This window comes from Bos javanicus, chromosome 9 (genome assembly GCF_032452875.1).
Source record: "Bos javanicus breed banteng chromosome 9, ARS-OSU_banteng_1.0, whole genome shotgun sequence".
In the NCBI taxonomy this organism is placed as follows: domain Eukaryota; kingdom Metazoa; phylum Chordata; class Mammalia; order Artiodactyla; family Bovidae; genus Bos; species Bos javanicus.
In genome coordinates, this window is record NC_083876.1 from 23211283 (window position 1) to 23234138 (window position 22856).

At 38.6% G+C, this 22856-nt stretch overlaps 1 protein-coding gene across 2 annotated transcripts in view; it reads right to left on the reverse strand.

Annotated features, from left to right (window-relative positions):
* Positions 1 to 22856, reverse strand: part of ME1 (malic enzyme 1) — a 214090-nt gene that overhangs the window by 38233 nt on the left and 153001 nt on the right. For both annotated transcript variants that reach the window (XM_061427308.1, XM_061427309.1), the window contains exon 7: positions 4449 to 4558. In XM_061427308.1, the coding sequence (XP_061283292.1) occupies positions 4449 to 4558 (110 nt within the window). The remainder of the gene's footprint in view (positions 1 to 4448; positions 4559 to 22856) is intronic.

Sequence of the window (22856 nt, forward strand, 5' to 3'; positions counted from 1 at the left end):
GGAAGTCAAAAAGGCACAAACCTCCAGTTATAAGACAAATAAGTTCTGGGGATGTAACACCTCATAATGACCAAGTTAATAACATTGTACATTGAAAGTTGGCACAAGAGTAGATTTTAAAAGTTCTGATCACAAGAAAGAAATAATTTGTAATTATATGTGGTGATGGATGTTAAGTTAACTTAATGCGGTGATCATTTAGCAATAAATACACACGTCACACCATTATATTCTATATCTAAAACTAATACAATGTTATATGTCAACCATATCTCAATTTTTAAAATAAACAAATATATAAACTAAAAAAAAAAAAATCAGAGAAGGCAATGGCACCCTACTCCAGTACTCTTGCCTGGAAAATCTCATGGATGGGGGAGCCTGGGGGGCTGCAGTCCATGGGGTCGCGAAGAGTTGGACACAACTGAGTGACTTCACTTTCACTTTTCACTTTCATGCATTGGAGAAGGAAATGGCAACCCACTCCAGTGTTCTTGCCTGGAGAATCCCAGGGACGGGGGAGCCTGGTGGGCTGCCGTCTATGGGGTCGCACAGAGTCGGACACGGCTGAAGCGACTTAGCAGCAGTAGCAGCAAACTAAAAATCTTTGTACATTTGTTTCATACACCTTCATTTACTGAGGATAAATTTCTAAAAATAGAAATCTTGGATCAAAGATCTGCCTATGACTAAGGTTTTTGACACATATTGACTCCTCAAGAGTTGTACCAATTTATATTCTCAACTATCGATGTAAAAGAATGTTCATTGTTTAAAGCATCATTAACAGTTGGGATTACAAGAAAAATCTTTGCCACCTTGACAGAGAAAATGAGTATCTCATTTGCCGTCTAATATGCTTTTTAAAACCTAGTGTGGTTAAACTTTAAAACATGTTTTCAGGCCAATGGTATTCCTTCTTTTGCAAAATGTTCTACCACGTCTATCTTTGATCTTTACAATGATCAAAGTATTTGGTACAAGATTACCTTATTTAAAAAAAAAAATCCTAACTAGTTTATCACTAGTCATCACTAGTTTATCATGGCAAAAATTTCTATGCAAAATACTTAGAAATGTCAAGTCAGAACATAGACATTCCAGAGAGGGTATTATGGGAAGAAAAATCTCTTTTTTGTAGATGATTTTAAATGACCAGAGGATGAAACTTCATTCTTTTGATCTGAATTTGCTGAAATTTGATGGTTTCCATATTGTATTATTAAATATCCATTCCTTAGTAGATTTAATTTGCACATTTTTTCTAGTTGGCAATAATTTACAACTAGAATGCATGAAGGTCTAAATAACAGTTGAACCAAAATCTTTATCATTTAACATTATCTTAGATCATTAATATACTAGAATTTAAGTATTTTTTAAAAATCAAATACTTTTCATAAAAAGCTAATACATTTCAATAACACATCTGTTAAGAAAAAAGTCCCCCCAAGGGTATAGTTAAAAGCATTTATTTACATGGTAAGGCTGTAATAGTTACATAACTATTTTCATTGGCACTAGAATGTAATTTCTATGCCCACAGTGAGGAAAGTATTACATTTGTGGGCAAAACGGTAAAAACATAAGGTTAAAAAGGTAAAATAGAAACATATGGTGAAGATGTGTCACTAAGGACACTATTTCGGGATGAAGAAGAAAGCACAAAATAGTTTGGTCATGGCTAGGCAGAACCTCAGTAACTTGCCAGAAGTTTTCTCGAGTCAGAGATTAGTCCCATTTTCTCAAACCTAACTTTCTGTTGGCTAAGGCTGCAGGACACGAAAACACCTATACAGAGATAATGTAGGCTATGTGTGTGCAGATTATATTTGAAGACGGATTAGCTGGGGTGAAAAACTAGTCATTTAATGCCTCCGCAGTGGTGACCTGCTGTGGGGAATATTCTGCAGTGAATTCTCAGGGCAACTCCACATGTAGTGCTCTTGGTCTTGGCTTGGCATCTGTCTCTTATTTCCTTTAATTCTGAGGCAGCCCAAGGCTTGACTCCTAAATTCTTGACGACAGTTGACAGAAATGCTGAACCTAATTCTTAATTGCTCATTTTGTCTGATGACTTGGATTTCACGTTCTTTTCCTTAACCCGAACTCTGATACCTATTAATTCTGCAAAATGATTCAAGATTATACAATCCTGGTTTTTAACTTCTACACAGACATTTCTGTGAGACTCCAAAATTGAAAGAGAATGTTAAAGAAAGGACAGGATAGGTTTGTTTAACAGTTTAACTGGTGGCTACTTTAGAGGCAACAAGGAAATGAACAGGTAAGTGACTTAGAGACACTGGTCTACAAAGCCTTTGTCTATAGCATCAAAAGCATTCTATCACTATACACTGCATTTTCAGATTAGAGCGGTAGCACATTAGACTGCTATCATTTCCTCTCTGAAATCCTCTACACATTCACTTCTCATAAACACTCAAAAAATGAATACAAAAAGAAGAAAACTGAAATAACATAAGCATCTTTGTCATAAAAATGATGATAAATTACATAATTGGCATTACAAAGGATGTTAGGAAAAGAAAGATTAGACCAATTACGTTGGTATGGTTCAAAATGTAAAGAGACATTATATTTACATAGCTATGTTATACTAAAGAACTTAGGCATAGCAAATTTTAAAAATTATATTTATACAGTATATTTCAGTTGATAGAGTATTTTCACAAATCACTATTTTGTCCACAATAAAAACTCTATGAGAGAAATATTATCCTCCTTTTACATTTAAACTTTTCTTGGATCCCATCAATTTCAATGGCATTCATCTTACTCCCCTTTGGCTGTCTTCCTCCCATCATAAGTTGTATCTTGGTTCTTACCATCACTCAGAACTAATTCTTCTTGGAAGACCTATATTAGAATAATTCACTCAACATGGTCTGTAACCTTCTACCTTTTCAGTTCTTTATTCAATTATCCCCCTTATACCTAGTCTTTAACTTTATTAAAGATAGGGAATCTAGACCCTTTTGCCCTATCTACCTGTCCTTACACCTTCACTTCCTTCTCTATCCAACTTAGTGCTAAAAGTCAGGAGGATGAGTAATGGGCTATATTTGGCAGAGAGAGGTGAAGAAGAGAGACATCAGGAATTCATGGAGACAGAGAATACACAGAGAAGGTCAAGTTTGGTGGGGAAATAAGAGTTTGATGGTGGGGAGGCTAAGTAGGAGATAACTTTGAGATATCTCTGCTGCTGCTGCCGCTAAGTCGCTTCAGTCATGTCCGACTCTGTGCAACCCCATAGACAGCAGCCCACCAGGCTCCCCCGTCCCTGGGATTCTCCAGGCAAGAGTACTGGAATGGGTTGCCCTTTCCTTCTCCAATGGATGAAAGTGAAAAGTGAAAATGAAATCGCTCAGTCGTGCCCGACTCCTAGCGAAAGTTTAAAATAACCCAATGGGTATATGGACCTAGAACTCAAAGAAGTCTGGGCTAGAGATATAAATCTGCTAATGCAGTGTGTGACCCTGGAGTATACACCCAACATATAACACAGAACAAAGAGAAAAGGGCCTGGCACTGCATGCTGAAGTGTTCTGTCATCTAATAGCTAGTCAGTAAGGGATGAAACTTGGGGGGCGGGGGAAAGCAAAAATTCAGAAAGGTAGGAAGAAAGTCAGTGGGGGTCTGTGACACGGAAGTTAACAGAAGAGAGTATGTCAAGGAAGAGAGTGGGGTCCACAATGTTAAAAGCTGCTGAGAATCCAAGTAAGGTCAATACGGAAAAATGTTCATTGTGATTAGTGAAATGGAAGTCTATGTGTGATCTTTTAAGTTGTCAGAACTCATCAGGTGTTTCTCCTTTGACTCTCTGCCTGTGCTTTTATTCTACTTGCCCTTCATGAAACAGGAAGAATAAGATTCTCACTGGGAGGTTTTGGATTTGGGGAAGTACTTTGGGGGAGGAGGACCTAGAGAAAGGAGCAAAACAAAGCTTAGAGAAAAATAAAACAACTCAGACAAAAGCAGGTAGCCAAGAATCTATAATCAATCAAAGACAAACAGCAGAATCTGGCACACGCTGTATACAAAGGCAGCTTCTGTTGTGGCGATGCTTAGAAACTGTGGCTGATTGAGATGAAGGTTGAAGAGAGAAGTGTATACACTCTTCATTTTACACAATGAATAATATATTTTCATATATTTCATTCTTTGTTCAGCCATAATCCCTGGGGGTTTTATCAGATTCTAGGGCGCTCTTTCTCCAGCTCATGCAGAATAACAGTACTTTCTAAAGTCAGAGTCTCAAATATGTAGAATTCAATGAGAAACAATGTGTGACATCATCAAACACAATTCCTGGCATTTCATAGGTGTCTAGTGCACATTTCTTATTAAATCTGAATCCTTATAAAATTATGAACTAATATCAAGGCACATTGTTTTTGATCCATATGCAGTGAAAATCTGATTACCTTGGATATCATCATTGAATGTGCAATACTGGTTTTGATACTTTCTCAGGAGCCGAAATGCATTTATATTGGCAAAATCTTCAAACTGAATAAGGCAGTTCATGCCATACCTGTGGGACAAAACATTCACATTAGAAGAAGTTAATGAAAAAACATTTAAAAATAAACCTTTAAAACTAGCCTATCAGTTCAGTTCAGTTCACTAGCCTACAGAAAAGGCAAAACATTATCTTCTTTTAAAGGTCCCATCTTGCTACTTAGTACAAATGTGAAATACAGTGTAAGTTCAGTAAATATTTACTACATGCTTACTACAGAAAAAGCATTTCACTGGCACTGTGACAAGCTACAAAGATGACAAAAATATGGTACCTGCAGTTCAGAAATTTAAAAGTTAGTAGAAACTAAGATACTCTGAAATATACGGAAGTACATGAAAAGTAATATAGAAGTGGTATAACAGATGCTGAGAAGACAGGCAACATCCCTTACTGGGCTTACAAACCAGGTAACAAATTGAGTTTTAATCACCTCATGATTTCAAAAGAGATGTAGGGTTTCATAAGCTGAGTAAATAGCAGAAGCAAAGTAATTGAAGTGAAATTTAGGAAACAAAAAAAATCTTTAAAAAAAACAGCAAGAAGCCTTATTTGGCTAAAATGTCATATTTGGTACATGTAAGGGTGTAGCGAAAGACAAAGTTAGAATTTTATGTTGGAAACCATAAAAATTCTAGCCTAGGGTTCTGGGGTTTTTATTTCTGAAATTAACCTGTTTGAACCTTTTTACGACCATCCATAGCCTAGCCATCTATGGCAAGGGAAATTACCACCATTGATATCGCATGTATCTGAGAACTGCCAGGGAAAGCCTTGTAGGCAGGAACCTCCTTGCTAGGTGATTTAGAGATACGTACTCTCCAATCTCGGCTAGACTCTCACTGCCATTCTATTTGTGTGATTCCTTTTATTTGTCCTTGGTCAGCTTCCACTTCCACTGTACCCAAAGACTATTCCTAATCTTTGCCAGTCCTTTAAAATCCTGACCTCTTTACTTTCTCCTACTTCCGGGCATAATGAGGGCATAACACACTACCTCCCTCAACTATTCTCCCCCCACTGCACCCCACGTCTCTGTCTTCAGCACTACCCTTCAGGCATCAGTCAACAAGGTGTTCCTCTTCCTGCTCAAGGTAACTCATCACCAGTGCCCACATTTTCATCCCTTCTTTCTTAATTAGTTCCCTTTCTCCTAGCTATTACAATGCATTCTTCTGGACCTCCGATAGGCAGGTGATACCACTCTAATGGCAAAACCCGAAGAGAAACCAAAGAAAGAACCTCTTGATGAAGGTGGAGGAGAAGAGTGAAAAAGCTGGCTTAAAACTCAATATTTAAAAAACAAAGATCATGGCATCCAGTCCCATTATTTCATGGCAAACAGAAGGGGAAAGGGTGGAAGCAATGATGCACGTCCTCTTCTTGGTTCTAATATCACTACGGATGGTGACTGCAGCCATGAAATCAGAAGACGATTGCTTTTTGGCAGGAAAGCTATGACAAACTTAGACAGTATGTTAAAAAGCAAAGACATCGCTTTGCCACCAAAGTCCATATAGCCAAGGCTTTGGTTTTTCCAACAGTCATGTACAGTTGTGAGAGCTGAACCATAAAGAAGACAGAGTGTTGCAGAACTGAAGCTTTCGAACTGTGGTGCTGGAGAAGGCTCTTGAGACTCCCTTGGACTGTAAGGAGATCAAATCAGTCAATCCTAAAGGAATATTCATTGGAGGGACTGATGCTGAAGCTGAAGCTCCAACACTTTGGCCACCTGATCGAATAGCTGACTTACTGGAAAAGATCCTGATGCTGGCAAAGATTGATGGCAAAAGGAGAAGGGGGCGACAGAGGATGAGATGGTTGGATGGCATCACCAATTCAATGGACATGAACTTGGGCAAACTCTGGGAGACAGTAAGGGTCAGGGAAGCCTGGCGTGCTGCAGTCCATGGGGTCACAAAGAGTCGGACACAACTTGGCAACTGAACAACAACAACATTCTTCTGGACAAGTTCCTTCCTCTTTATCAACAGCTGATTTTGAGCTTCTCATTAGAGGTAGAAATGAGAAGTCTTGACCCCAAGTTTTTCCTATCCTTTCCTTTTAATGTACATGAAATAACAGTTTATAGTTGACATTGTTCTCCATCCTCTGTCATTTACCTTCTGCCCTCACAACTCTACTAAAATTGTGTGCTCTAAAATTACAGTACTTCTGAAATAAAAATCCAAGGAACATTGTTTTCAAACCTTAATTGACTAGAGCTCTTTGCTGCACTTCTGCTAATTCTGTTTCTTTTTGCTTGAAACTCTGTTCCCTAGGCTTCTGTGATATCATGCCTTTCTCTTTGCTTTGCTTTGCTTTGCTGCGTCGCTTCAGTCGTGTCCGACTCTGTGCGACCCCAAGGACTGCAGCCCACCAGGCTTCTCCGTCCATGGGATTCTCCAGGCAAGAACACTGGAGTGGGTTGCCATTTCCTTCTCCAATGCATGAAAGTGGAAAGTGAAAGTGAAGTCACTCAGTAGTGTCTGACTCTTATCGACCGTATGGACTGCAGCCTACCAGGCTCTTCCGTCCATGGGATTTTCCAGGCAAGAGTACTGGAGTGGGTTGCCATTGCCTTCTCCGCCTTCCCCCAAAGTACTGATCATTTCTTCTTTCTCCCTTAGGGAATTCTTAGCATGCAAACACTGGTGTTTCCCATGACTCTGTCCTTGGTTTATAGCATGGTGTGTGTGTGTGTGTGTCCCAACAGATACGATCCAACTCATAGTTTTAATCACTACGTACAGTGACTCCCAAATATATGTTTCTAGTCTAATCCTGTGAATTTCAAACTTATAAATCTCATGATCAGCTGGATAATTTCACTTGAACAAACCTCAAATTGAAAATTTCAAAATTAAACTCATTATATTCCCAAAGAATCTATTAAGTACTCAGCAAATATTTGTTGGATGAATGTAACTTACAAATACCTTTTCATTTAAGCTCAAGGTACAGTCTTCTAGATAAGGAAAGCCTTGAGTTCCTGGTAAGCTGGGGAGGGGAGATTTGCATTCAGCTCTGCCTGACAATATGGACGAGTCTGATGTTTAAAGTAAGCTTTAAGTTTATGATTGATTCTTTTCTATTACACTGTAGGTCATTACATATACCTTTAAGTATGTATCTTTGAATAATGCCAAGTTCTAAAACTAAGAAGACGTACAACAGAAAAGTTTTATAAAATTTAATCAGAAAATAAACTAGTGCAAAGACTGAATAGTGCAAAAGACTGAATAGGGGCTATGTTTTGTTGCAAACCAACTGTTAATACAAACTAAGCACAGGTCTGGTTTTTCAGTGTTTGTTATGGTCCTACCTCTTCATGGTGAAGTTTGTCTCCTCAAGACTTAAACAAACACCTTCTTATAAATCATCTATTCTGTATGTCTAACCCAGATCGCTTACTGAAACTCAATCATCTTCATGGAACATTTCCAAAGCCAAGTAGTCTCTTGACTCGCAACCTCAGCAATTTTTTTTTTAATGAAAACATGTATTTCCCTGTCTCAGAGACCCAAAGATTAAAGCTACTGTCTTACTATCTTTTTTTTTTTAATACATTGTATTCATTTAATTACTATTTCCTATCATTTCTGGGGCTTCCCAGGTGGCACTAGTGGTAAAGAACCCACCTGCCAGTGCAGGAGAGATAAGACATGCTGGTTCTATCCCCTGGAGGGAGGGCATGGCAATCCACTCCAGTATTCTTGCCTGAAGAATCCCAGGGCAAAGGAGACTGGTGGGCTATAGTCCACAGAGTTGTATAGAGTCAGACACAACTGAAGCAACTTAACACACATCATTTTTACTATTTAAAATTATTGTAGCCAAAGAAATTAGTCTCGCTCCTGCTAGGGCTGCAAAAAGTCTATTGGTCTCTCTGCTCCCCTCAAGCATGTGATACAGAGCTGCCAGATGTTTATAAATAGCAACTTCCTCCAGCTACTTCTGTGCTCAAAATTCAGAGTGGATTGCTTTGATGATGACACCCAAATTCCTTAAACTCAAGGGCCTATCATCAAATATTATCTTTTAAATTGCTCTCTCTCTCCCTGTATTCCAGGGTAAGTCCCGTCCCCACTGCACCGCTTTCCTCCACTCTCAAACATGCCATGTCCTCCTTCCCACATCTTTATTTTTCTCCTTTAAGTTTTATTGGAGTAGGGTTGCTTCACAACGTTGTCTTAGTTTCTGTTGTGTAGCAAAGTCAATCAGCTGCATGTATGTATATTAACACATGCCCTCTTTTTTGGATTTCCTTCCCATTTACGTCACCACAGAGCATTGAGTTCCCCCTATGTCTTTATTAAGGCACTGCCATTGCAAATCACCATTACTCTTGAATTGGCAAATACTTCCTATATCAATTACATTGGGTCTAAAACTGCTAGTGTGTAGACGTCTCATTAACTAGATTAAAAGTTCTTAGGAGACTTAAAACTCTATCCGATAGTACTATTTCAGTAGAGAAAAGATCAAGCAAATATAAAATGTAAGCAAAAATTTACTTCATACAATAGGAATAACTTATTGCTTAGTAATCTGCACTGCTGAATACTATGAATATCAGTTGTTTTGAATGCTGCATGAGAGCAGTGCTCAGTCATACAATTGTGCTCACTTAGTCGAGTCTGACTCCTTGTGACCTCAAGCACTGTAGCCCACCAGACTCCTCTGGACATGGACTTTTCCAGGCAAGAATATTGCATCAGAGTAGGTTTTCCCTTTATTTGCCCAAATTCCAGAAGTTTTAGAGTTTAGCATTTTTCATACTAGTTCAAAAAAAGCATAATCTTTCTATTATTTAAATAGACATGACTCATTTTAGAATTTCTCTACTATTTAACAAGAAACTAAATCAAATTCATATTACTTTTTTTAAAAGAACTGGCACTAAGTAGGCTATAGAAGTTTTCAGTATCAAAAGTTTCTGTTAATAGAAGTAAAAAGGTTAGTCAAACCAAGAATTTTCAAATAACTCATTTAGTCTTATAAGATGTAAACACATGTTTCTCTTTTGGATAAATGTCCAAATACAAACAGGAATTTAAATCATGTTAAATTATGTAAGTCACAATTACTCATAATTTTTCTTCATATTTATTTGCCCTTCCTTTGAAACTACTTATTTTCTACAGTTACCTAGGAAGATAAATTTCTACAAAACTATTTTTTCCATCAGCATTTTAAAATTCTATTCCTTATTCTTTTGTCTTTCTATCAAAGTCATTTTGGAAATATTAGTTATTTGATCAGAAGACTTTTTACAGTAGTCCTTTAAGTCTTTAAAAGAAGTAATATTTCAGCCCAACCATGCAGTATTAGAAAATTCCCATATGAGCAAAAAGACTAATAGGATATGAATTAATAAGAAGTTAATGGTCTAAAAGTTCTACAGCCAGATTATTTATATGAATAAAATTTCCAGTACTCTCCACTCTGCCCCTAGTCCTGTCTTCCCAGTCTTCCACCAACTCCTTCTCCAGTACACAATCTGTTCTTCATTTGGTCCTTTCTTTCCTTCAAGTTCATTCTTCCTACTTTCACTTCTGTATGCTGAAGAAAGTCACTTCAGCTTTGCACTGACTGTCCCCCTAGTGAAACCAAGGAGGATCTGTGGGATTCCTAGACACAGAAGTCTTTCTGTCTCCTGTTTCTTAATTGTGAAGAATAGCCTTCAACCTCCATGAACTTCCCTGAGTTCCTAAGGGCACATAAGAAACAGCTGCTAATCAGGGAAGGGAGGGGATGCAGAGACACAAGAGGAAAAGCCAATAAACAATAGTGCGGCCTTGAGGCAGGGTCCCTCATTTTTCATTTCTTGTTAATATTAGGCCTATAATTCGGAGGCAGTCTCAGGGCTTCCCTGGTGGCTCACTGGTAAAGAATCCATCTGCCAATGCAGGAGACATAAATTCGATCTCTGATCTGGGAGGATCCCACGTGCCATGGAGCAGCTAAACCCATGCACCACGAAGATGGAGCATGTCATCTAGATCCTGGGAGCCGCAGCTACTGAAGCCCATGCGTGCTAGGGCCTGTGCCCCACTGCAACAAGAGAAGCCACCACAACCGGAAGCCTGTGCACTGCAACTACAGAGTCGCCCCCACCTGCCACAGCTAGAGAGAAGCCCTCGAAGCAAAGACGACCCAGCACAGTCAAAAATAAATAAATAAAATTATTTTTAGAAAAAGAAGTTTAAAGTACCAAATTCCGATACCATAATGCTATATAATGCCATTCTAGGAAACTGTTTAGCTATCCTGATTAAAAATTACTAAAATGTTAAGAATGGGTAAAAGCATCTCCATGGTTACAAATCATTACCCTTAAAAAAAAAAAAAAACCTTAGCAGAGAAGCAAACTTTGTGGCAGCAACTGATCACCCCAAACATAAATATCATTCAAGCATCGCCTGGTGCTCGTCATGGCTCCTTCCCATTGTTCCTCCCCTGGTTCCTAGGCAGCCCTTCTTCACGAAGTAAAGGCTACATGTTTTCAGACAGTGTTCTCCTATGCTTCGCTCCTGCTGTGTCATGTACTGTGGTCCGGCAGCACCAGATGCTCTGTTATTACGTTCCAAAGCCCCAGAGCCTTGCGGTTACAGGATGTGAGGAGGAATCAGAGCCTTCTCAGTTCTATTCCCGGACCTACTACTTACTTGGTCCCATGGTTTGGGGCTGTTTCCAGCTTCTCTGTGGTTAAAATGAAATCCCCACAATATGATTTGCCTTCAGTGTTTAGGACACAGTGTGGTCAGGCTATAAATTTATAATGTTTTCTAAGTGAAATTTGGGAATAGGCATAGGTAGTAAAGGCGTACACAAGAGACCTCATTTACAAAAGGGTATTTTAGAATCGTTCCTTGGAGAATACTGCCTATCAGTTTTCATTTCATGAATCTTCTCTACCTGGTAGTTAACTCTGATTTGAGTCCTAAAGATTTAGAGAGAGGCATCCTGAATTCATTTTGTGACACAAGCGTCTTGCATCATATAATGAAAGAAAGCCATGGAAGGGATATTTTGTTCCAGATTGAACCAGCCTTTTCTCTATGAAATTATAAGCAGTGGAACACAAGGGTGTTAGCCAACTGGATTCTACATGACTATGAAAAGAACCTACTATTTCATGATCAAAATATCACATAAAACAGTGGGTATATAGTTTTAGAAGTTAACAAAAATACCACCCATAAAATTAATATGTAAAAACTGCAGAGGACTTTCTCTTGTGGCATTGTTAAATTAGACAAAACCCTTCTTACACTTGACAGTACTTACTAAGTGCCAGACATAGTTCTCCACACTTCATGGGAATTATCTCATTTAACTCTCTTGGCAACTCAATGGGGAAGGCAGTTATTATCCATTTTACATATGAAGACACTGAGCTCAGAGGGATTTAGGGCCATGGTTGAGTTCATGCTGCTAATAACTAGTAGAGTATGGGCTGAACCACAGGGCCAATGGTTTTAACTACTTTATATACTGGCTTCTACAGAGCACCAATGTCAACATCAAAGAAGTGCTTTCTTTAGAAAGAAAGGGACTGTACTGAAAAAATAAGGGAGTTATAATTTTATCATAAAATTTTAACATAATGCATTTGTATGCATTCAGTATACTAGGTTATTTTTGTATTAAAAAGTGTATGGGCAGATGTTGGTGAAAACATTAGTCTTTCTTTGATTACAAAGTATCAAGAAGTCACTGTTTAACTAGGCCGACCAAGCATATTTTGACTTAATAAATTTTTTTAGGATTTATTAATGGATACAAAGAGCTAACTCATTCAAAAAGACCTTGATACTGGGAAAGATCACGGGCAGGTAGAGAAGGGGGCAACAGAGGATAAGATGGTTGGATGGCATCACCAACACAATGGACATGAGTTTGAGGAGAGAGTGAAGGACTGGGGAGCCTGGCGTGCTGAAGTTCATAGGGAAGCAAAGAGTCAGACACAACGTGGCGACTGAACAACAATGAACAATTACGTATGTCGAATTATGCAGCATTTAAGATCCAGAGCATTTTAGCTCTGATGGGTACCTTAAAGACAAATTACTCATTTTCAATAATGTAACTGAGCAACTTGAGCTGCAAACAGGAAACATGGATCTTGTCCTTAAAATGCTTACAGTCTTATCAGGAAGACAAAAGATACAAGTAATTTAAAGAGGGTTCAAATTAAAAGCAACATCAGTGGCACACAAAGCGATCACTATGGTATTTAGGGAAGACAACATGAATCAAGTTGAGGTTTAAACTAAGCTCTTAGGTAGGATTCCAATGAGAAAGACTGAGGTGGGAAACAAAACCACAGAGGTCTCAGAGTTTGTGCTTAAGGACAATATTTGAGGAACTTAAGATCAATAACGGCCACTGAATTTCAGATTATATATAGTCTTGAATGCTAGGGTAAGTCATATGAAGTTGACTGAAATTCTCCTTGGTAAGAACCATTCAAGTTTAGTTTTTCCTTGTCAGTAAGAATTAAGAAAATGTGTTTACTCCTTTGTTAACCTACTGTAATATGGCTCCAATTCCTACTACTTTGTTTCTGTATTATTTCCTAACATTTAGATAATATCTTTCATTTTTCCTATTATTCTTATATTTCCTGACACTTAATTATTCTCTTTGACACTGTAAATTATAAACATTTCTTTCCTCCTATAATCATTTCCTTATTAAGTTCACCCATGCATGGGGATTCAGTAATCATCTTCAGATGAATAACTTCTAAATTGATAATTTCTGTCACTAATCCTTTAAAAAAACTCCATATTGCCAAAATGATAGTAAGAGAGGCATGGAAAAATGTTATATTATAAACCTTTTTATAATGAGGAATAAATGCATATATGATAATATATTAATATGTTGTCAACAATTCTTACTGTTATTTATAGTATCAGAAGTTTTACAGTATCAAAAAATTAACAATTTTATAACATTAAGGACAAACAATATATCATCAACAAAATAGAATTATTTTCTTCGGTTGTCATCTACTTCTCAAAAAAATAGCAGGATTTGTTAAAATTTAAGTTCCTTAAATATCAACAAATTCTGAAACTGCATTTATAGCTAAAATTTATATTTAGTATATTTTACTCAAAAACATTTCAGAATTACATCTTGCCTCCAAAATCAATGAAATCTTTTCTCTAACAATTCTAATTTAATATAAAAGTATTAAACTTCGAGAAACTCTAAACTTTTTTCCTTACAAAACGAATCCTATTTCCACCAATATTAAAATATTATAATCAATTTCTGTTTTGCCTTCTGCCTTATACTCTAGTGGTCAAGCTCTGTTACACCTTCTTCGGATACACTTTTCATAGTAATTGTTACGCTTTCTAGTCTAAGTGCCTCAATTCAAGTCCAGGTTCTTTGGACCACATCACTGCCATAGTACTACCATCTACTGGTTAGTCTCCTTGCTTTCGTATACTGCCCGACTGAAACCAGTTTACACAGTAAGAAAATAAAAAAATATGTTTATCCTATTTTAAAGCAGGTCCTCTGTAATGTGATCTCATCTAAACTTATATCCCCTTATTCTCAAAAAGAAACCTTATCCTTTCTTTCTTCCTTTATTTATTCATTTACCAAATAATATACTGAGCACCTACTAATGCTTGTGCTTGCTGCTGCTGCTGCTGCTGCTAAGTCGCTTCAGTCGTGTCCAACTCTGTGCGACCCCATAGACGCCAGCCCATCAGGCTCCCCCGTCCCTGGGATTTTCCAGGCAAGAACACTGGAGTGGGTTGCCATTTCCTTCTCCAATGCATGAAAGTGAAAAGTGAAAGTGAAGTCGCTCAGTCATGTGCGACTCTTTGGGACCCCATGGACTGCAGCCTTCCAGGCTCTTCCATCCATGGGATTTTCCAGGCAAGAGTACTGGAGTGGGGTGCCACTGCCTTCTCTGATGCTTGTGCTTAGTCATGTCCAAATCTTTGTGACCCCATGGACTGTAGCCCTCCAGGCTCCTCTGTCCATGGGATTCTCCAGCAGGAATACTGGAGTGGGCTGCCATGCCCTCCCTCAGGGAAGCACCTACTAGGGATGAGGATTTGTTCCAGGTGCGGTTGATACATTTCTGACCTCACAGAGTTTGTAGTCTTATGGTGGATACAGTAAGTAGAAGAATATAATGCAGTCTGGTAAGCACTGTAACAGAGGAAATTCAGCATTCCAAAACAGAGCAGGGTCACCTACCAAGAATTAAGAGGATGAGCAAAGGCTTTCTAGAAGAAGCTAAAGCCTGAAGGATGAGTAGGAGTTTATCAAGTTAAGAGGAAGAAGAATTTATGAGGAACAGGGAACATGCTCAAAGACTCAAGGTGAAATAAATAAATTGCATATTTCAAGACCTGAAATAAATTATGATTAAATCACAAGGCTTGATGGAAAAAAGATAAGAATTAAGGCTATAGAGGTAAGTAGAGCAAGATTATGCAGGTCCTCTAACCGATATTAAGGGGTTCGCATACCTGATCCTATAAATAGGACATTAAACAGGAGTGTGACATGATCAATTTGCATTTTAGACTACCTAGAGTAGATCATACAGACATCCTGTATGATCAGGATGAAGAATGGCATAAAGAGAAGCAGGACCAGATGTAGGAAGCTTTCTTAACAGGCTGCCACTAAATACCAAGCCTGCATCTGGAATGAGAGTGGGGATAGGGAGAAGTAGGTGGATTTGAAAAACATTCAGGAGACAGAAGGGACTATGTTAAGTGAAGAGGGGATGATGAGTAGTAGATGAGATTTCTTTTTTCTTTAAAAAAGAAAGGAAAAAAGAAATCTAGGATGAATTCCAAGTTTCTAATTTGGGCCACATGGCAGACGATGGAGTATATTAAAAAAAAAAAATCTCAGGAGAAGAAGCAGGGTTAGTAGGGAAGATAATGAGTTCTGCTTTGCAAACACTGCTTTAGAGCAACCTCAGAGATATGCAAGCAGAGGAAGCTGTGAAAAATTAAGGTGTGTGACTTCAGTATGCCAGAGTTTGAGCAGCTGCCTGTGAAGATAAGGCCCATGATGCAGCCACGAGTGGGAGTCTAAAGTAGTGTGGGATAAAGGCCATCAGAAATGAGATCCTAAGAACAAGAACGCCTCCCAAACACACTACCCACATGGAAATGAAAGTCAGTGGAAAGAAAGGCTTTGAAAATGATTAAGAATTAGAGGTTAGTTAAGAAACTGGGAGAAGATAATTGACAGAAACATCAAAGATGTCGGGGGAGGGCTTACATAAGGATGAAGGAAGCATAGTCTAAAAGGCACAGACGGGAGAAGGTGCTGATCTCACCTCCCAACCCTAAAACACTGTGTGGACCAACAAGCATGACTATCTGAAAGCACTGCAGGGATTTCCCTGCTGGTTGACTGGCTAAGACTCCACATTCCCAACAGAGGGGGCCTGAGTTTGATCCCCATTCAGAGAACTAGATCCCACATGCCACAACTAAGAGCTGGCACAGCTAAATTAAATATATATGTAATATATTTATAGATTAGAGGAATTTATAATATATGTATATATATATTTGAAAGAAAGAAAGCAGTTCAAGAAAAGTGGAGGTCTTAAATAAAAGTCATAATTCAGGAAAGCAGGAAGGCAAAGGACCATCCAGTGAGTAAGTCAGGGAGCCTTATTAAGGAACAGATTTCCAAAGGCAGAGTGGAAAGTTTTGAGAGGAAAGGGAATGTTGGGAGTTTGGTTTAGGGGAAAGGAAACACAAAACCTGAAATATGAAAAAGCATGAAGTATGTGAAAGGGTACATGGGAATAGAAAAATGACATGTTATTTTTACATTAAAATGGGAGACTAATGTGAAGCAGAAAGTGAAGAGGAACTAAAGAGCCTCTTGATGAGGGTGAGAGAGGAGAGTGAAAAAACTGGCTTAAAATTCACCATTCAAAAAGCTAAGATCATGCTATCTGGTCCCATCACTTTATGGCAAATAGAAAAGGAAAAAATGGAAACGACAGATTTTATCTTCTTGGGCTCCAAAATCACTGCGGACGGTGACTGCAGCCATGAAATTAAAAGATGCTTGCTCCTTGGAAGGAAAGCTGTGACAAACCTAGTCAGTGAATTAAACCAGAGACATTGCTTTGCCCACAAAGCTCCATATAGTCAAAGCTATGGTTTTTCCAGTAGTCAGGTATGGATGTGAGAGTTGGACTATAAAGAAAGCTGAGCGCCGAAGAATTGATGCTTTGAACTGTGGTGCTGGAGAAGACTCTTGAGAGTTCCTTGGACTGCAAGGAGATCCAACCAGTCAATCCTAAAGGAAATCAGTCTTGAATATTGATTGGAAAGACCAATGCTGAAACTGATGCTCCAATACTTTGGCCACCTGATGCAAAGAGCTGACTCACTGGAAAAGACCCTGATGCTGGGAAGGACTGAAGGCAAAAGGAGACTGAAGCAGCAGAGGATGAGATGATTAGATAGCATCACTGACTCAATGGACATGAATTTGAGCAAACTCGGGGAGATAGTGAAGGACAAAGAAACCTGGCACGCTACAGTCCATGGGGTCACAAAGAGTTGGACATGACTTGGCGATTGAACAACAATGCTCAGAGCCCACATGATGGACTGCAAAGGTGGAGTGCGAGGAGGTGGGTTTATGGCTGGGTGAAAGTTGAATCCTGGTGTCTATGAGTTGAGCAGCGCCGGTACAGGCTCAAATCCTCAGGGCAGCTCTGACTCTAATGGACAGATCTCTGCTTCAATGTATCACTGCGTTTTGATCCTTCCTTCCTAGTATGCGTGAATTTCCACGCCCAGAATGCCTTCATATAAAATATGCAGAAATTTGGAAAATGCTTCTATAAACTCTGTCAACAAACTTACCATAGAGATTTAAAGGTCTCTATGCATGTTCCAGTAAATACCTTATATCCAACCTCAATCATGTCATTTTGCAGTTTGAATCAATAAATCTGTCTGTGCTTCCTTCCCAATTTAGTCTAGATCAAACTGTTTATTTCTAAAAGCCAAGAACTTCCACAAAACACTAGCAATCAAGCTTTGAGCAGCAAAGAGAACTGTATGTGATTTTGCTGAAGATTATCAGAGCCATAAAATTTTCAAGCTAGAAAGGTCCTTGGAGACCATTTAACAAGGAATGCCCAGGAAGGTTATTAAATAAAACCCAGGATGACAGGAGCAGGCACTAGTGAGTATCACTAAGAGAAAAGCCAGAAGGCCCAAGTACAGCAGCCACTTATGATACCAGACTTTTTTGATGTAGGAAAATATCTTATTTTAGATTATAAAAACACAGAATATTTATATTTTCACAGATACTTGTAAAAATTTACATATTCAAGTAAATATGAACATTAGCCTCAGAGTGTCCACTTTCATACCATATATCCAATGATGCTGCAAACTGTTCAACTATTTTCAAAGTGACTTTAAAATCAGTTATATTACTCTTATCATTTGGATAAGTAAATGGTAACCCACTCCACTATTCTTGCCTGGAGAATCCCATGGTCAGAGAAGTCTGGCAAGCTACAGTCCATGGGGTCACAAGAGTCGGACACGACTTAGTGACTACACCACCACCACTCTTATCATTCTGTATTTTAGGTAATTTTATTCCTTCTTTGTTAACTAACAATAAAAAGAATCTAAAGAAATAGTTGTGAACAAGAACTAGATCTAAATACTGACTTGGACCAATATTCTCACTCTGACTGTTCTTAAGAATCACTATCAGCCTCAAAGGATTTTTGTTTAAATCCCATCATTGTGAAATTTAAAAGAATTACTAAAAGTTCTAAACATAATATTCAGAGCAGCATTCCAAAAAGTACTACAAATATCGGCAGTAATCCTTGTACAGATTTCTAGGGTATTACCTGAGAAGAGATAACACTCATTAGCATTTTAACTTTGTTTTAAAAAGAATCAATCACACTATTTTATAGGGAAACCTCAAAATCAATTTTAAAATGAAAAAGGGCTTTGCATATACCACTACTTACAAACTTGGAAAAATTATATCCATTCTTATGCCACTGTATAAGAGGAATCTATGCATATTATTCAATAAAAATCTGAGAACTATACGTTTGGAACTAGCTGAAGGCACAAATCCAATGAAAATGACAAACCTGGCCTCTCTGGCCGTCATCTGGACTAACGTCCAAGTTTGAACACTAGCCACTTTCCATAACTAGAACCCATCTACCAATAATGTGCCCTGAAGTTATATCTATTTATATTTCCATATTAATAGTATTTCTTATGGGAGTATTATTGTCTAATACTAATAAGAATGCCAAAAATATCATATTCCCTGCTTTCTTAATAAGCTCTTCTTCCCATATACTAGGGACTTCACAAACTAAATCATCACGTGTTCCAGCGATCCTGAAGGTCTTAAGCCTAAACTTAAGGCTGTGTCTTACTTACTTACTTACTTACGCCTAAACTTAAGGCTTACTTACTTACTTACTTAAGCCTAAACTTAAGGCTGTGTCTTACTTACTTACTTACTTACTGTGTCCCTGCTTTCTTAATAAGCTCTTTTCTTCCCACATACTAGGGACTTCACGAACTAAATCATCACGTGTTCCAGTGATCCTGAAGGTCTTAAGCCTAAACTTAAGGCTGTGTCTACTGGCACCTGTGTGGGTACATTTACCTGCATGTCAATGACTCCCCCCCACCTTAAAATAGCTCAATTATTAGTTTAAGTGATCTAAAATCTAACATACTACAATCAGAATCCTATTGCAGAGTCCTTACTTAATTCTGAACAATCCTTGGGGACAAAATCTGACACAGTTCAAAGAACTGTTTTGACTTCCTTTTGCATTAAATCATTTTGAAATGACTCTGATGCTTTTTTTGAAGTAACAGTGTGCTTAGTCCCTCAGTCGTGTCAGACTCTTTGCAACCCCATGGACTGTAGCCCACCAGGCTCCTCTGTCCATGGGAGTCCCCAGGCAAGAATACTGGAGTGTGTTGCCGTTCCCTTCTCCAGAGGAATCTTCCCAATCCAGGGATCAAACCCACGTCTCTTATGTCTTCTGCATTGGCAGGCAGGTTCTTTACTGTCTGAGCCACTAGGGAAACCCTTTTGAACTAACAAGTATACATATATTTCAGTCTAAGTCTTCAAGAATGCAACTCTTTCTCTGCAATACTGACATATTTCCAAAACCTGATTTTGGACAAGTGTGTGCGGAAGTATGACAACTTGTCATATGTAAACTAATAATTTTATTCTGGCATCACTGAGAAATACGAGCCAAGACAACTATTTCTATGCCTAAAACAGTACTTCCTGAAAAATAACACTTAAGAGGAAGCTAATAATCCAATGGGCTTAGAATCTAACTACTTATTCTGCCTCTTTACTTACAAGAGTCTTTGGGGCCAAATTCTTGTTTCCGCTACCTTTCTGAGAACAATCCTAAATTAATAAAAAGAATTGAAAAAATATACTCAACAGAGGTCATCAACACATACCAGTATCCAAAGTATTCAAGTTTTGAAAAATCTGACCCTGTTACAAACCTGATTAGTGAAAGGTAAGGAAATAAAAATCTGAAAATTTTGCTCTCCATGCAGTCCAAATAGAGAACAGAGGCAGCCTCTCTGATGAGAGATTTCTGAATAAAACTATTATTACTGATGAGGTAGATACACCTGGCAAGATGTCTAAATTTTGCATTGTCCATGAGTATTTTGATACACCCATTTTTCAGAGATGTGCAAGAAACATAAGTAACTTCTGAAAAAAGGTAGTTAGAATTCACACGTGTAAGAATAACAGAATCCCATTCTTACTTCTGAGCAACAATAGACTAATGAAAATCTAGAGAGAGCTTCCCAGGTGGCTCAGTGGTTAAGAATCCACCTGCCAGCACAGGAGATGCAGGTTTGATCCCTGAGTTGGAAAGATCCCCTAGAGGAGGAAATGGCAATCCACTCTGGTATTCTTGCCTGGAGAATTCCATGGACAGAGGAGCCTGGCAAGCTACCATCCATAGGGTCCTAAAGAGCCAGACGTGACTGAGCAGCTGCTAAGCATGCACATGAAAACCAAGAGAAATACTGACTTGATTTCTCATAGCTTTGTTTTATATATTTATGTACATACATAAATATTGTATATATGTGATCCACTTCACCATTGATAATTCACTGGAGACTATTTTAAGAATAGGAACACAGATACAAGATATCTGATAACCTTTTATAATAAATTAATAGGTTCAACATCCTCCTCATTCAGTCTTAACTGGTCAATTCAAATGATGATTCCTCTTTTTTGTTTTTCAGACTCCATTAGGTTTTCTACTACACAATGCAACTGCCAAAAGGAGATTTTTCTTTAGACAGGAGAAAAATACAGAAAGTGACTGAAAAACCTAAATAATGAAATAATAACAAAATCCACAAAGTCACCTCAATAAATGATATGAAACTATAACAGCTTTTTTGTCAGGTTAAGATTTTTCTGTCTTGCTGCCTTTAAAATCAACTCTAATAACACAGGATAATAAACAACCATTTTAGGTGTACAATTTGATTAGTTCTGACAAATGTATAGCTTAATTGGTAAAGAATCCGCCTGCAATGTAGGAGACCCGGTTTGATTCCTGGGTCAGGAAGACCTGCTGGAGAAGGGACAGGCTACCCACTCCAGCATCCTTGGGCTTCCCTTGTGGCTCAGCTGGTAAAGAATCTGCCTGCAATGCAGGAGACCTGGGTTCAGTCCCTGGGTTGGGAAGATCCCCTAGAGAAGAGAAAGGCTACCCACTTCAGTATTCTGGCCTAGAGAATTCCAGGGACTATACAGTCCATGGGGTTGCAAAGAGTCAGACATGACTGAGCAACTTTCACTCACTTCATTTCACTTCATACCCATTGAACTATCTCTACAAGTAAGATACAGAACATTCGACAACATCCCCAAAAGCACTCATGTAGCCCATTCTAAGCAACCCTCAGCCCAACAGTGTTCTCACACAACCACTGATCTACTTTCCATTGCTAAAGATTAGTTTTGTCTTTTCCAGATTTCATATAAATGGAAGAACAGTCAAGAAATCTTTTGTATTTAGCTTCTATTGTTTAGCTTGGTTTTTGGAGATTCATCCATGTTATTGCATGAATTGATAGTTTCTTTTTATTGCTTAATACTTTCCCATTCTATGGCTATACCACAGTCTGGATATATTATGACATCTGGACATCTGGTTGATCACAGTTTGGGGATCTTACAAATAAAGGTGCCATGAAAATTTGAAAGGTTTCATTTTCTCTTTTGAAAATATTGGGTTGACCGAAAAGTTCATTTGGGTTTTCCCATAAGATTTTATGGAAAAACACCAATTAACTTTTTGGCCAAACCAATACCAGGGAATGGAATTCCTTGGCAGTACTGTTGTTGCTGTTTTGTCACTAAGTCGTGACTTTGTGACTCCACAAACTGCAGCATGCCAGGCTTCCCTGTCCTTCACTATCTCCCTGAGTTTGCTCAAATTCATGCCCATTGAGTTGGTGATGCCACCCACCCATCTCATCCTCTGCTGCCCCATTCTCCTCTTGCCCTTAATCTTTCCCAGAAACAGAAGCAGGCTCTTCAACATGAGTGCACAAAGTACTGGAGCTTCGGCTTCAGCATCAGTCCTTCCAATGAATATTCAAGGTTGATTTCCTTTCAGTTCAGTTCAGCCACTCAGTTAGGTCTGACTTTTTGCAACCCCATGGACTGCAGCATGCCAGGCCTCCCTGTCCATCACCAACTCCTGGAGCTTACTCAGACTCATGCCCATTGAGTTGGTGATGCCATCCAACCATCTCACCCTCCGTCGTCCACTTCTGCCTTCAATCTTTCCCAGCATCAGGGTCTTTTCCAATGAGTCAGTTCTTCGCATCAGGTGGCCAAAGTATTGGAGTTTCAGATCCAGCATCCATCCTTCCAGTGAATATTCAGGTCTGATTTCCTGTAGGATTGACTGATTAGGTCTCTTTGCTACCCAAGGGACGCTTAAGAGTCTTCTCCAACACCACAGTTCAAAAGCATCAATTCTTCAGCACTCAGCTTTCTTTATAGTCCAACTCACATCCATACGTGACTACTGGAAAAACCATAGCTTTGACTAGATGGACCTTTGTTAGCAAAGTAATGTCTCTGCTTTTTCATATGCTGCCTAGGTTGGTCATAGCTTTTCTTCCAAGGAGCAAGCATCTTTTAATTTCATGACTGCAGTAACCATCTGCAGTGATTTTGGACC